We start from the raw sequence: 16,633 nt of genomic DNA, 5'->3' as shown, positions 1-16,633 counted from the left end.
TGATCTCTAACAAGTCACGGAGAGTCAGCCCAGGGCTGATGGCTCGGATTTCAGCCTCTATTATCTCCAACTCGCTGTGGCCTTTTCTCACCCCCATATCAATCTGATGCGTAAGATTTGTATAAGACAACTTGTCTTTCTGCCCCTGTTCTCCTATTTGGCCATTTATCTTAAAGTCTCTGCGTATGGTCACTTCAGGGGGTTGGATTACTGACGGGGTTGGGTTTGAAGGTTGACTAGGTCTAGTGGGTTCTTTAAGACTTAGTTTGTCCCTGAGGCGTGATATCTCTTCCTCAAGCACTTTTGTGGATGCAGTAAAGCTGGACTGTAAGGCCTGATATTGTTCATGTAAGCTTGCCAATTCGGCAGCATCCTTGCTAGTACTGTCTGCACCTGCACCAGTATGTGACTCCGCCCCTCTCTGCTTCATTTCACTAGAGAGGTCCACTAGTCTGGACAGAAACTGACGTGCTACCTCTTCATCCTCCTTCTCAATTGCTTCATCCACAGTTTCACTAATAAGTCTGATCAGCGCATGCCTCGTTGTCTGGTTTTCAGTGGGGACTTTAGCAATAACACACACCTCTTTTAACTGGTCCCGCCCTAACTGCAGGAGGGTCTCACTCAGCCTGTCTTGCAGTTGCTCAAGCTCCAGTTCCATTGTTGGTCACGTGTTCTCACTCTGCTTCCCACTTTTTCTCCTGACAATGGTGGCAATGGCGCTGATCCCGGGTTTCGGCACCAATATTTGTAGCACACTTGATAAGAATGACACTTACAAGGGCTGGTGTTTTTGTTGTTTTACTCCATCTGTCAAATAGACATTACAGAGGACACGTTTTCAGAGCATGGCTCACTATACGAACGGCAACACTCATCTGACGATTCTACCCGAATGCCCCAGAGTGCACCGCGAGAGCCAGCACTACGTCACACAGGCTAGAAGCAATTAACCTGCAGTGCCCTCCTGTGGCGAGAACCGGCTATCACAACAACACAGCAGACAATTCTCCTCTTTACTAGTAGTGAGTGGTCAATGAAGGTAAGTATATGAAATAGAAGGTAAGTATATAAAATGAAAAATAGATGGGGGGCTACTAAATCCCAAGTACCCCACACTTTTCCTGCACGTTTTCCTGCGCCAGCTCCCGTCTTCTGTGCGCGCGGCTTTGGCTAACTCCCCGTGTCTGGCCGCTGGTGACTGCCGAGGTTTGGCTGAGGAGGCCGATCGGGTCCTGCTGGCTACCAGACGGTTCTCTGTGCAGAGTGTGGCATCGGAGCCTCTGCAGCCGACGTCGGAGGACGCGGACCCGGCAGTGGTGGCTGAAGTGACTGCCCGGAGACGGCGCGGGAGAGGCCTCTGTTTCTTCCAGCGGCGGTTTGGTGGCAAAGCGAGGCGCTGCATCCCTCCGTGCACGTTTGAGGCGCCGGGAAACTCCAGGGCCAGCGCTCAGTAGCAGCTGTGGGCGCTGGCGGACGTAGTGAGCTGCTCTTCATTAAGGACACGATGTCAGGAAGACGGTTTCTGGTGGACTCAGGCTCGCAAAAGAGCCTACTCCCTCCTGCTAAGACAGACAGGTCGGCCGAAGGCGGCGGCCCACAGTTAAGTGCAGCTAACGGTTCGTCCATTGCGACGTTTGGCACAAGGTTGGTGACTGTTTGCTTCCACGGGCGCCATTTTGAGTGGGACTTTGTAGTCGCCGCCATTACTGTTCCTATTATCGGCGCAGATTTTCTGTGTGCTAATGGTCTGCTGGTTGATGTTGCAAACCGTCGTTTAATTGATGCTGTGTCTTTCGCCACTGTTCCGTGCGAGACAGGGGGAGCCGGGCCGTTAACACACGCTAACTTTTTAGCATTAGGGGATGTTTTTCAGCGTTTGCTGGCGGATTTTACATCGGTGACTACGCCTGCCTTTTCCACCGCGGTTATTAAACACGGGGTAGAACATTTCATTCCCACTCTGAGACCGCCAGTTTTTGCGTGCGCGCGGCGCCTCAACGCAGTAAAATTGGCTATAGCCAAGGAGGAGTTCGTCATCATGGAGCGTCTGGGTATAGTGAGGCGTTCCAACAGCCCGTGGGCCTCGCCACTTCACATGGTGCCCAAGGCGGATGGGTCGTGGCGGCCTTGCGGCGATTTTCGCCGCCTGAACAACGTCACCGCCAATGACCGCTATCCCATCCCACACATACAGGACTTTTCCATACGCCTGGCAGGTACCACTATTTTCTCTAAGGTGGACCTGGTGCGCGGCTATCATCAGGTTCCCGTGCGCGCAGAGGACGTGCCCAAGACCGCAGCGATCACCCCATTTGCGCTTTTTGAGTTCATGCGCATGCCTTTTGGCTTGAAGGGGGCAGCGCAAACCTTTCAGAGGCTGATGGACTCGGTGTTGCGTGACCTTGCTTTCGTGTTCGTTTATCTCGACGACATATTAGTGGCCAGTCCGTCAGCTGAAGAGCACCTGGCGCACCTGAAACAGGTTTTCCGTCGTCTGGACGAACACGGCCTGATAGTCAACCCGGCCAAGTGTCAGTTTGGACTGCCGGTGATTGACTTCTTGGGTCACCGCATTTCGGTCCCGTTGCCTTCTAAGGTGCAAGCGGTAGCGGAATTTCCCCGCCCAGTCTCTGTTAAGGCATTGCAGGAATTCTTGGGCATGGTGAATTTCTATAACCGTTTCCTCCCTCGCGCTGCCCACCTCCTTCAGCAACTTTACGAAGCCCTGCGGCTTAAGAAGGCTAACGACCCTGTCGACTGGACTCCCGAACAGGTCCAGGCCTTTGACGGAGCTAAGTGCGCCCTGGCTAACGCTGCCCTCCTCGCCCATCCCACACCCACGGCGTCCATAGCTTTAACAACTGATGCGTCTGACATAGCCGTGGGGGCTGTGGTTGAACAGCGTGTGGCGAATGCGTGGCAGCCACTCGCATTTTTTAGCCGCAAACTGCGAGATAGCGAGCGCAAGTACAGCGTTTTTGACCGGGAGTTGCTGGCACTGCACCTTGTAACCCGGCATTTCCGCTTCCTGCTGGAGGGTCGCCCATTCACGGCTTATGTGGATCATAAGCCGCTGACTTTTGCCATGTCCAAGGTGACTGAGCCATGGTCTGCTCGTCAACAGCGCCACCTAGCGGCGATCTCCGAGTTCACAACGGACATTCAGCATGTGGCCGGGAAGTCCAACCCTGTTGCTGATTGTCTGTCGCGTGTGCTTGTGTGTCCTGTGCACCTCGGTGTGGATTTCTCCGCTATGGCTGCCGACCAGCCTAGCGACCCAGACATCCTTGCCCTTAGGTCAACGCGTACCGGTCTCAAGCTAGAGGACGCTGTGATGCAGGAAGGCAGTCCTGCCCTCCTCTGCGATGTCTCCACCGGCCGTCCCCGCCCCGTTGTTCCAGTGGCCTGGCGCCGTCGAGTTTTCGATTCGATTCACTCCCTCTCGCACCCTGGAGTTCGGGCGTCGGTGAAGTTGGTCGGTTCCAAGTTCGTCTGGCCTGGCCTCCGCAAGGACGTCAAGGGGTAGGCAGCTGCGTGTGTAGCGTGCCAGCGCGCTAAGGTCCACCAGCACACTAAATCGCCCCTCAAACCGTTTCCGATCCCGGCCAGACGTTTCGACCACGTGCATGTGGACCTGGTGGGCCCTCTACCTTCTTCACAGGGTTTTACACACCTGCTCACAATGGTAGATCGGACCACCAGGTGGCCAGAGGCTGTCCCTCTATCCTCCACAACATCCTCGGATGTTGCACGCGCTTTTCTTTCCTCCTGGGTCGCCCGTTTCGGCACTCCATCAGATATCACCTCAGACAGGGGCCCCCAGTTCGTGTCAGAGCTCTGGTCGGCACTTGCGCGATCCTTGGGTGTGCAGGTACACCGCACTACCGCGTACCACCCTCAGGCTAACAGGTTGTGTGATCGTTTTCACCGGTCGTTCAAGGCAGCGCTGCGCTCTCAGATGGTAACTGGGTGGATCGTTTACCTTGGGTTATGCTCGGGTTGCGTTCGGCTCCTAAGGAGGACCTCGACGCGTCACCCGCTGAGCTGGTGCTTGGTCAGCCGCTCCGCGTCCCTGGGGAATTTTTGCCTGGGAGTTCCGCTCCTCGACCCCGTCCGGCCGTTTATCCTTTTTTGTCCAACGGCACTCGGGTTCCAGGCCCCGTTCACCACTGTTTTCCGCGGTCATTCGTGCCTGCGGAGCTCATGTCGGCTCGTTTTGTTTTATTATGGCATGATGCTCACCGCTCGCCCCTCCAACCCCCATACGATGGCCCATTTCGGGTTATTGAGACGGGTCCTAAGGGTTTTGTGCTAGATATGGGTGGGCGTAGGGAGCGTGTCACGCGTGATAGGCTTAAACCGGCGCACAGGGTGGCAGGCGAAGTTGTGTTTCCGGCCCAGGTTCCCCGTCGGGGTCGTCCTCCTTCCAGGACCCCGGCAGTGTCTTCATGGGTTCAGCGTTCTGCTTCTCAGCCGGCTTTAGACAGTGTTTCACCTACTGTTTTGGCTGAGGGACGGCGCAGCCGTTATGGCAGGCTGCTTAAGCCTCCAGTGAGACACTAATTTTTTTTCCAGGAGTCCCTTCTGGGTGTTTGGGGGGGGGCTGTGTGGCAGACACTAGGGGCTATGCCTCTCACCCAGCAGGACTGTGAGCTGGGGGCGTGGTTTACGTTCCCGGGCTCGCCGGTGCAGGGTTGTTCCTGCTGCAGTTGGTTTTTGGAGTTGAGGAATAAACATCAAACTCGCCTTGGTCTCCTGTGTTTTTCCTCATTCCTGCCACAATATATATTTTCCAAACACTGTGTCTCAGTTGCTTCCAAACCCCAAAACACGCTGCACCAGAAATTAGTCCACCCCAAGGATCAGGTCCCCCGGCACAAATAATTTAATATAGTGTATGCTGTTAAGTGCCAGGAGGATTGCCATGACTTGTACATCACCGAGGGCGGTCTGACAGGACACGGAAGCGGGGTAGGCTAAGCTAACTGCTAGCCCATGCAGACTGGCAGTTCCGATAACACCGAGGGTGGTTTGGCGGCGGCCTCGCCTAGCGTTGACTGTGTTTTTGGTGTCGTCGTGTGGCGTGCGGGGAGGTGTGTCAAAGGTGTCTGGCTGGGAGAGCTGTTGTGGATCTGTTGGGGGAGCCTGGCCTGCTGCGTCCGGTGGGCCCAGGGACCACGGCCCAGCCTGCAGCTGTGAGTGAGGAGGAAATGCAGGGGGCGGTCTGACAGGACACGGAAGCAGGGCTGGCTAAGCTAACTGCTAGCCCATGCGGACCGGCAGTTGCGACAGTCATCCTGGCGTTTGTTCTCTTGGACAGCGATTTTTTTTGTAGTTTGATATATGCATTCTTGTAATTTTTAGATATGTGTTTTTGGCTTTGTGTTGCACTGCTGTGGGCTAGAGGAAATGATATTTCATTTTACTTCATGTACGCAGGTACATGAAATGAAATGACAAATAAAGTGTTCCTGATTCTTCATTGGGGAAACCAAACAGATGCTGCCCAAGAGGATGGTACAACACAGGAGAACTAACATGTCAGGCCAGGACTCCGCAGTCTACACCCATCTACAGGTCAGCAGCCACTCCTTCAAGGATGAGGATGTGCACATCCTTGATAGGGAGGAGTGCTGGTTTGAACGGGGAGTCAAAGAGGCCATCTATGTTAAGAGGGAATGAATCCCTGAACCGAGGGGGGTCCTAAGAGTACATCTGTCACCATCTTACAGTTTTGTGATTACAACTATTCCCCAATCCTCTGTGAATAGTACACATGGCCATTGAAACTCTAGTTAATGGTTATGGTAATTTAATGTGAAACCGATCGTTGGTTTGGGTCGTTATGCCACTGTATTGTTTATAAGGGTGGGGATACCTGCAGTCAGTTGAGACTGAAGAGGTCACTTCGATGAGTGATGAAACGATTCTTCAGTAAATGTTGTGTCCAGATGAACTGATTCAGCTCTTTGATTTTCTTACCTGGATTATTGAACATGCATAAAGACACTGTTAAATTCTACAAACCTTTATCTTCTGCTGACTTGGCCATACCTCTTCCAATAAATAAATTGGGAAAAGACTCCAACATCAGCACCAATAATGACTTCTGGGCTCGAATATGCAAAAACACCTTCAACTCGTCCAAGAACACTAACACAAGACTAATTCAATACAGAGTTATTCACAGAATACATATTACACAACACAAGATGCACATGTATGGGACTTACCGGATCAGACATATGCACACACTGTACCCTTAACACAACTGACCACTACTTCCATGCACTCTGTCCAGCAGTACAACACTACTGGGAAGAAATGACCAGTAAACTATCACTGTGCTTTGGCTGCAGCATCCCCCCAATCCCCGTCACTGTGCATCCTAGCAGACCTGGGTTTACTTGACACATCATAGAAACAAATCACAACACCTCTGTCGGTAGCCCTAAAAAACAGAAAACAACTCACCATCTCACAGTGTTTAAATCTAAACAGAACAGGTAACGCTGGAACAAAACTCAGCCTTACAAAAAAAAAAACCCCAGTCTGAACAATTCAGTGAAAAGTACTCAAAACTTCTTAAATCTCTTGAGTAGCCGGTGAGCTAGTGCCACAACAAACACAAACAACACATTCACATATGCAAACACACATAGGATCATGCACGCGCATACTCTTGCAAACACATGTACACTCTTAAGAGGCAGACATACAAGTGGAAATACACTCAGACAAGTTTGAAACTTTTTTTTTTGCTTCTGCCATCATTATTGTTGTTGTATGATGATTTATTGAACATTTTTCTCCCCTTATTTTTATTTATTCATTCATTAATTCCCTTATTTTCATTTATTCACTGATTTATACATTAATTTTTTTCCATTTAATTTTCTACCAGCCGTCCATTTGTTTTTTTCTACTATTACTGCTGCTACAAATATCACTAATGATTCAAATGCGTTTATGGGTAAACTCGCTCCACACAGCTGCTTCCCTGCAATCACTTACCACACATCATCTCCATGCACAACCACTGTTAATCTGTATTCTACATGTTGTGTCCATTCCTACCTCCCTATCTGAATTTACTCCCGTCTTTGTTGTCGCAAATAAAATAAAGGAAAAATAACGATGATTCTAACAGACTTATAATGACAATTATAATGAAAGTATGATCGGAGTTGGTAAGAAAACATATATATTGTTTCAGCATCCCCGCCATTACGCCCCTCGTATTGTCCATGTGGTTTCATCTGAGGTAGGATTTCACAGAAACACCGTCAACCGAGACGCATGATGTGATCCATCACCTTTAACCTGCTCAAACAAATCGATCTTTAGGGAAAGATTTTAAAGTGTTCCTGATGCGTCAGCTCACTTCTCTGCGTCATTGGTGTGCTAAAAACATGATGCAGACGAGCTAACTTTAGCTCTGTTGGCCCACTGCAAACAGTTTACAGTGTCAGTGTTAAGCATCCAATTTGGATGTTATATAATTATGCAAAGTTGCCTACTCATTTGAAATCATGCAGTCAATACCAGAACTACTTCCAATTACAAACTTAGGATAATGATTCTGTATTGTTGTGTTCACAACAAAGTCACACAACTTTTGCATCTCACATATATGGCATGTCTCCTCATCGTCTCTACATATCATTACCTAGCATCCCTGCTCGCAAAAAAACAGTATTTTGAATATTTTATGAAGCTGTTCTTCAACAGTTGCAATATTGTGTTGTTGCCACTCAGACTTGACAGATTCAACTCAGAAATCTGCACAAGTGTGCCGTAGCTACAGTTTAGATGAACGGTCTTTACCTCTCCCAGAACGTGCCAGTGTGTGATGGGCTTGCGTGGGTAAGCCAACATTTCGTTCCAGTGATCTCGTCCAAGACCCTCGGCATCTGGCCCACTGCGACATACGCCAATCACCTCGTTGTGTCCAACGCTGTCATTAAAACACCAACAAGGTTGTGTACACACACACACACGCGCACACACACACACACACACACACACACACACACACACACACACACACATACACAGATGTAAAGTTCCATTTGTGTATAGTTTACAATCTTTTTTTTGTGTGGATTTTTTCCCCTTTTCTCCCCAATTGTATCCGGCCAATTACCCCACTCTTCCGAGCTGTGCCGGTCGCTACTTCACCCCCTCTGCCGATCTGGGGAGGGCTGCAGACTACCATATGCCTCCTCCAATACATGTGGAGTCGCCAGCTGCTTCTTTTCACCTGACAGTGAGGAGTTTTGCCAGGGGGATGTAGTGCGTGGGAGGATCACGTTATTCCCCCCAGTTCCCCCTCCCCCCTGAACAGGTGCCCCGACCGACCAGAGGAGGTGCTAGTGCAGCAATCATGACACATACCCACATCTGGCTTCCCACCCACAGACACAGTCAATTGTGTCTGTAGGGACACCTTACCGAGCCGAAGGTAACACAGGGATTCGAACCGGAGATCCATATGTTGGTAGACAATGGAATAGACCTCTACGCTATCCGGACGCCCATCTTTTACAGTCATTTTTAAATGGACAAAACGTTTAAATGTCTGATAAGGTGATAATGTAAACATACTTTGCTAGAAGGTACTGGAAATATGTGCCAAATTTTTTCAGCAACACCGTTAACACTGGATGAGAATGTGCTCAGGAAAAGGTTCGATACCAAAGGAGTTTGAAATATGAGGGCAATTGGGATTATGTTTACTGTTGGTGCAACCTACACCAAGTGTACAAAACACAATCTCAATAATGCTGAAACTTATTTCAGCCCTCAGAGCATCCAGAATTTATTGGGGAGTCAATGAGGTGTTGGCGAGGTTCTACGTGGCTGCTGGCCTAGTGCTTTTTTTTCAAGTTGGCTGGTGACCTCAGTTACCCTCTTTCATCTCATCCCACAGATGTACAGTTGGGTCGATGCCACGGCATTGAGATAAATTCAGGGTCACGCTGGCAGATCCCTCCCTGACCAACCCCAGCCTTGTTGCCTGGACCATTATCCCGTTGAGTAAATCCATTTGCAGATGAATGAATGTTGCTATTGTGAAAGGATGCATCTGATGGGCAATGATGCTCACATGTCCTGTGATATTTAAACATAATTCCACTTTTATCAGGAGGCACGAGTCTCAATAAATGCACCCCACACCATCGCACCGCCACCACCAATCTTGCATTGTAAACACATGCTATTGTTGATGCATGATCATATGTATAGTTGTGTCTCCCTAAGCTAGTCCTCCCATCGCCAGTGGGTCGAAGAGGACTGGGATTCATCAAACTTCAGTATCCAGTGTGTCTCTTCCTTAGCCCACTGCGACTGTAGTTGCTTGATTAAATCAGGTATAAAACCCAGCAAGGTTTACAGCTGCAACAAACTATTCCATGAAAAGGTGTTTATAGTTAATACCATTATTGCAGTAATCAGAACTGTCGCATGGACTGTGCAAAGTGTGAGATTGCATGGGCCTTGAGCCTCTAGGGCCTCGCGCTTGGCCTTCAAATCGGCAGTGTTCTCTCTTTTTTTAAATATATAATTTTTTATGACTTCTTGACCCAACATACTTCTAAAATGAAATTCCTGTGTGTCGATTCCATTATGCACAGCCAAGGTCACATGAAGAAAATTTAACAATTTTTTTAAAATTTTAGATATTGCATTGTTACGTAGTGCGTGCTCTTGTCTTGCCGCCCACTGCGAAGGAGGAGGAGGAGGAGGAGGGGAAACTGTCGGCTGCACAAGACCGTGACCGACTCTGTAAACATGAGTTGGGTGCTGAGAAAAGGGGGAAAAAATCTAAAAAGAAGGAAGAATTTCACAAGTCACTGTAAAGATTGCTGGATAAACTTGTCCAGACGTGGTGGCCGCACAGGTGTCCAACGCTAGTGGGCGCAGGTGACCGTGGCTGTAGGCTACAGGTAATGACCCGTCTGAAAAATGATCTAAAACCTGAAGGACATGTAGGCTGTAGGCCTGAAATATTGACTTGTATCATACTGTCATACTTCAACACGCCATAATAAAGTGACGGCTGAGCCGAGTTGATGTAAAGCCGATAGTTTTACAGTTGATATTTTTTCCTTTGAAAGACTGTAACAGCAAAAAAGTCATACCTGAGACAATGTATGGCAGTAATATCAACATACTGGCTTGGTTGCTCTTCTACTATTTGCAGTCAGGCCTATTTTGCTAGGCTTAATTTTGTGACTGTAAATCGATATGAACTGTCCCGTTAACCAAGCTAGGCTGGAGGCCAGTATGTATGTGGCATCCCACTCAGTCAATATAGACAATTATTTTTTCTTCTCCTTCTCTCGTGGTCAAAATTAACTGATTTCTTTGAAAGGAAAGGGGAAATTATCTTGTTATGGTGACTGCGACCCAAGATCATTTGACCAGGGTTCACTCTACCATGGTTGAGCCTATTTAGTTCAGCGTGTTCAGTCTCATGTCTGCCACATCCCCAGCTCTGTAGCGCTCCAACTTCAGTTCAACATATTCCTTTGCTTGAGCTCCCTCGGCACTCCTCCATAAGCTGTTGTTGCCGTAAAATTTATAGTTTTATATTTTATGGGATTGAGTCATCCAACCAAGCGGTAGCGAGTCATAATGACAATGAGAAACTAAGAGTGCAGCAGGACAGAGCAGAACAGCACAGAATTTTTTTTTAATATATACTTTATTGATCCCTGTAGGGAAATTCTGTTCTGCATTTTAATCCATCCTAGCTGTGTAGCTAGGAGCAGTGGGCAGCCACCGTGCAGCACCCAGGGACCAACTCCAGTTCGTCTTGCCATGCCTCGGTCAGGGCCTGAGACAGGAGTATTAACCCTAACATGCATGTCTTTTTGATGGTGGGGAAAACTGAATGAGCCGCACAGTTCAGCAGAAGCAGGTGGAGCAGCACAGACAGCAGAGGGGAATCCTCCAGGAACACAGTGCAGCAGGGCAGGGCAGAGCAGTACAAGGTCAGTCAGGGCAGAACGGAGAAGGACAGAGTAGCACCACAGAGCAGTTCACTGGGCCTATAGCAGACTGTTGGAGTGATGCTCAATTTGAATATTTCAGAAAAACCTTGCCATTTATTGTAGTTAATGACAAAATGGGCAGCACGGTGGCCCAGTGGTTAGCGCTGTTGCCTCACAGCAAGAAGGTCCTGGGTTTGACTGCAGGCCGTCCCAGGTCCTTTCTCTGTGGAGTTTGCACGTTCTCCCCGTGTCTGCGTGGGTTTCCTCCCACCATCAAAAAGACATGCGTGTTAGGGTTATTACTCCTGCCTGTGCCCCTGAGCAAGGTAATGAAAAGAAGAACTGGAGTTGGTCCCCAGGCACTGCACTGTGGTTGCCTACTGCTCCTAGCTACACAATTAGGGTACGTTAAATGCAGAGACTGAATTTCCCCACGGGGATTAATAAAGTACATCTTAATCTCTTCATAAAAATAACTTGGATGTAAGTCATGGAAAGATGCCGTGTAACTTGGGGTACACAGAACAGCAAAACTAAGATATTCATTCTCTAGTGAGTGGCAGAATTGTAGACTTGGCCCACATGGCAACAGCAGGGAGAAGCAAAGAAATTGTTGAGGAATAAAATACAAGAACACAGCGTCTCACAAACTAGCAGAAGAAATAGTCCAAAAACAGGACGAAAAAGCTTTGGAATCAAGCTTTCATAAAACACAAGAAGAGCTTCTAGCCTCAACTCAGCATGTCTTCACAACAGCATATTACACCGCTAAAAGTAATAGACCACATACTGATCATTCTGGACCTGGACTAATAGAACTACAGAGGTCAAATGGTGTAAATGTGGGTCGAGTACTTCATACAAATGTCTCATGTACAGAAATCGCACATTTCATGTCTGCAGAAATAAGGTAGGCATTATTGGCAAGTATTAGAGCTACTGGACCTAAGGTCACTGTTATTGTGGATGAAGTCACCTCTCTCGGTAAAACATCTTGCCTAATTGTGTACTCCAGAACATCAGTTAAAGGCCCAAAACCATTGACTTTTTTCTTAGATCTTATTGCGCTCAAGAATACCACCACAGTAGGAATTACTGACGGACTGCTGAACTGTCTGTTGAGATAAGGCCTTGATTATGTCTCTCTTAAAAAAACGTCTGGTTGGAGTCTGTTCAGATGGTGCCTCTGTAATGTTAGCCATAAAGGTGGGGGTGTACTCGAAGCTGAAAAGTAAATTTCCAAATCTCATAGACAGGCATTTTCTTAACCACAGGTTGGAGCTTTCTGTTGGGGATCCAGTGAAGTGCTGCACAGAGACCAACCACTTTACTAGTTTTTCAGACAAATTATATTGTCTGTACTATCGGTCACCAAAAAATATGGGGGAGCTTGATGCTGCAGCCTCTGAAGTAGGTGTCCACTTGAGACAGATTGGATGTGTCTTGGGGATTAGGCGGGTTGCTTCATCCTATAGAACAGTGAATGCTGCTTGGATGATGTATTGTGCACTGTACAAGCACGTCACTGCTGCAAATGAAGATGGCGAAAGAAATTCAAGTGAGAGATGCATGTATGAAGGTCTAGCAGCAAAGTTGAGCAGAGTGGCTTTTTGTGAAAAACTCGACTCTTAAGATGGATGAGCCTCAGTCAATCAATTTGATAAAAAGGCCGCTAGAAAGGGCGTCCGGGCAGCATGGTGGTCTATTCCGTTACCTACCAACGCCAGCATCACTGGTTCGAATCCCCGTGTTACCTCTGGCTTGGTCGGGCGTCCCTACAGGCACAATTGACCATGTCTGTGGGTGGGAAGTCAGATGTGGGTATGTGTCCTGGTCGCTGCACTAGTGCCTCCTCTGATTGGTTGGGGCACCTGTTCGGGGGGGGGGGGTGAACTGGGGGGAATAGCGTTATCCTCCCACGCGCTACATCCCCCTGGTGAAACTCCTCACTGTCAGGTGAAAAGAAGCAGCTGGCGACTCCACATGTATCGGAGGAGGCATGTGGTAGTCTGCAGCCCTCCCCGGCTCAGCAGAGGGTGGAGCAGCGACCAGGACGGCTCAGGGAGTGGGGTGATTGGCCAGGTATAATTGGAGAGAAAAAGGGGGGAAAATCCACAAAAAAGGCAGATAGATGTATTCTCTGCCTGCCATGAGATAGTGGTCCATGCTACAAAGCTTCATGTTAGGCCATCCAGACAGGTTCCTTTAATGGTGTGTCATTGCAGAAGGACAACTGACCAAAGTTAATTGATCCTGGCAAGTTTTATGATGCACTGTGCACAAGCATGACAAGTAGGATGGTCACAAATGAGGAAGACGCCCTTTTCCACAAAGTGAATGTGTTGGATCAAAAAGCACATGGCCATTCCACTACCATTACTGTATGGTGAAGAGGAAGTTAGAGATCTCTGCAGTCAGTTAAAGATAGGGTTCTCTGGAGTCAAACAGAGCTACAGGGATTTCAAGGAAAATCCAAATATGTCAGTACACGGAGCCCTGAAGAAACTCAAACATGCAGTGGAAACGGTTGTTGTTAGCAGTGCAGAGACTGGAAGAGGTTTTTTCAGAAATGAATAACGTTGTCACACCACTGTGCACAACAACTCAGAATAGAAAATGCACCAGCTCTTATGTTCATCAAAATGGTTCGCCCTCCTCTTGAGTCTTGGAACCCAACGAAATATGGGAAAAAGTGGGCACTCACCAGGGGCCTCATGTATCAATTGTTACTATGGGCAAATTTGTTCCTACACACCCCTGGGATTTTTTAGCCCTGAGGTTTGTCTGACAGACCATGTAGAACCTAGCTAACCCCTGAATTTAGACACCAGTTGGCTAACACTGATGTCTTTGCAGGCCTGGGTGATTGCTCATTGCAAGAGGTAGACAATAGATGTTAGGAGGAAGGAATTACAGATAACCATCAGGCTTTGCAACTGACTGTCAGACCATCTTGAGGGCTAAAAAATTGCGTGGGTGTGTTAGAACAAATTTGCTCATCGTAACGACTGATACATGAGGCCCCAGGTCTGTTGACCATTTAGCATGTAGAAAACAGCATCTTATCACACAGGGGTCCAACACATCAGCCTATTTGACTCTGATAAACCAAGAGTATGTCAGCATGTTGTGACCTAGTAGCTAGCATTAGCCCGTGTGGCGTTCTGCAGGATGAATTTAACCACCTTTCCCGAAGGTGAAGCATATTTTCTCTAACTGTACATGGAAAAAAAATGATTTTATACAATATTGTTTGTGTAACATTGTAGATAAAGGGGGAACATAATTATGGTTGTAATTTGTCAGTGGGTGCAAACATTGTAATCCTTTGAGGAAAATTACGTAGTGTATTATTTTTGGTATTTGGTATTGTGTTACTCAGAATTAAGGGTTGACATGGTCTAACTGCTTACTAACAGAAAATATTGACACGCGTCACTAAATGTGAAGTCATAAACAAGAGTCAGACTTGCAGCATTGGGGATACATTCTTTTTTTCAGTTACTGCAGCTGTTCTCTTCTCTCGCATCTTTTCTCTCTCTCTGAATGATGTCTTCTCCTTTCTCTTCTCCCGTGTGTGTGTGTGTGAATGGTGTGATGTTTGATGTGCAGTCTGTCCTCCTCCCAGGTCTCCATGGTGACGGTGGTCGCCACCTGGACACTGCTTAGCATCCTCGTCGTCACATTTTTTATATATTTTATAAATCCATATACATTTATTATCCTGTTTCAGTGTTATATCCTTCTCTCAGTAAGCTGTGTGACTAATGTTTTTTCTTGTCTCTTCTCCCGTGTATGTGAATGGTGTGATTTGAGTCTCCCCTGTGTGCATGTGTAGTCTGTCCTGTCAGGTCTACATGGTGATGGTGGTCACGTGGCTCAGGACCTGGGCTGTTCTGGTGGCATCTGGACACTGCTTGGTATCCTCCTCATCATATTCTTCATATATCTTATAATTCCATTGTAATTCTGTTATCCTGTTTCAGTGTTGTATTGTGTAAATTGTGTAAACTCAACATCCATTGCACGTTGTCCGTCTTGGGAGAGAGATCCCTCCTCTGTTGCTCTCCCTGAGGTTTCTTCCTATTTTTTCTCCCTTTTAAAGGTTTTTATTTAGGGAGTTGTTCCTCATCTAATGTGAGGGACTAAGGACAGGATGTTGTATTTCTGTAAAGCTCCCTGAGGCAAATTCGTAATTCGTGATAATGGGCAACACAAATAAAATTGACTTGACCTCAAAGAACTGAGAGATAGCCTGTTGAAATTTACCTTGGTCGGATAAGGTCACTACTCTCATGAACAAAACTTAATGAATTATTATTATTATTTATTTATTTTTGGGTTTTTCCTTCTTTTTCTGCCCAATTGTACTTGGCCAACTGCCCCACTCTTCCGAGCCATCCCGGTCACTGCTCCACCCCCTCTGCCGATCTGGGGCGGGCTGCTGACTACCACATGTCTCCTCCTATACATGTGGAGTCACCAGCCGCTTTTCACTTGACAGTGAGGAGTTTCGCCAGGGGGACGTAGTGCGTGAGAGAATCATGCTATTCCCCCCAGTCCCCCCTTCCTCCTAAACAGGCGCCCTGACCGGCCAGAGGGGGTGCTAGTGCAGTGACCAGGACACATACCCACATCCAGCTTCCCACCTGCAGACACGGCCAATTGTGTCTGTAGGGACTCCCGACCAAGCCGGAGGTAACATGGGGAATCGATCCGGCGAGCCCCGTGTTGGTAGGCAACGGAATACATCGCCACGCTACCCAGACAGCACACAATAGACTTAATTCAGCTTGTTGAATTCAGTTGTGCTAAAAATAAATAAAGGGATGGCTGATTCGTCACAGATACAACAGCCCACTCAGCAGTCCAAAGACCAAATTGTACCAGCAGTCATGAGGCTAAAGGGACGCCTCACCATTCTGCTTCAAAACCGTCTACTCATGAATCATCTCAGCAAACCGTAAGCTTAACTATGCAAGGAAATTATACAACAAGCTGAGAATGGTGTAGCGACTGGGATGGCTCAGAAGAATGGTGTAATTGGCCAGATACAATTGGGGAGAAAACGCCCCCCCCCCCCAAAAAAAATTGTTTGCTGAGACCAGTAGGATTTTTAGAAACATGATGCCGTGCACTTGGTTTTCAACCAGCCTTGATGCCCATGTCTCCCCGTCTTTGTTGTTGCACTGGCCCCTTGCTGTTGGCACTCCTGGCAGTTAAAGCAACTGTACTGGCTTACCTGCAAACTCATGATAAAATGTACACCCCACTTTGTTCTATCTCTCTTATGCCCATGTTTATGCCCTCTCGAAAAACTACAAGGTCTGTGTTCAGACTTTTCTCACACCTGGCCCGACCATAGTGGAGCAAACTGCTGGTCTCCATCAGAGCTACAGACCCACTTATCTTCTTCCAGAAAGACCTAAAAACTTTCCTTTTCAAGACCTACCTTAACCAATCCATATTGGTCGCTATATATGACTCTTAAACTGTCTAGTTTAAAAGTTACTCTCACTCTTGTGCCACTACTTTCTTAACCACCAGTATTACTGGTGTCTATTACTGTGACCTTCTAAGGACTGTGAAGTCCTTGGCAGGCTAAACTTGACATCATATGCACTTGAGGC

The 16,633-nt window shown here is 47.7% G+C and overlaps 1 protein-coding gene across 3 annotated transcripts in view; it reads right to left on the bottom strand.

Moving 5' to 3' along the window:
* The window catches only part of syt10 (synaptotagmin X), a 36,913-nt gene that overhangs the window by 8,013 nt on the left and 12,267 nt on the right, over positions 1-16,633 (bottom strand). For 2 of the 3 annotated variants that reach the window (XM_056277134.1, XM_056277135.1), the window contains exon 6: positions 7,831-7,960. In XM_056277134.1, the coding sequence (XP_056133109.1) occupies positions 7,831-7,960 (130 nt within the window). Of the gene's footprint in view, positions 1-7,821; positions 7,961-16,633 lie in introns of all 3 variants that reach the window. The other variant, XM_056277133.1, reaches the window with a different exon arrangement.

Source organism: Lampris incognitus, chromosome 3, assembly GCF_029633865.1.
Source record: "Lampris incognitus isolate fLamInc1 chromosome 3, fLamInc1.hap2, whole genome shotgun sequence".
In the NCBI taxonomy this organism is placed as follows: domain Eukaryota; kingdom Metazoa; phylum Chordata; class Actinopteri; order Lampriformes; family Lampridae; genus Lampris; species Lampris incognitus.
The sequence above is the reverse complement of the archived record's forward strand: the minus strand, read 5'-3'. Positions and strand labels throughout refer to the sequence as shown.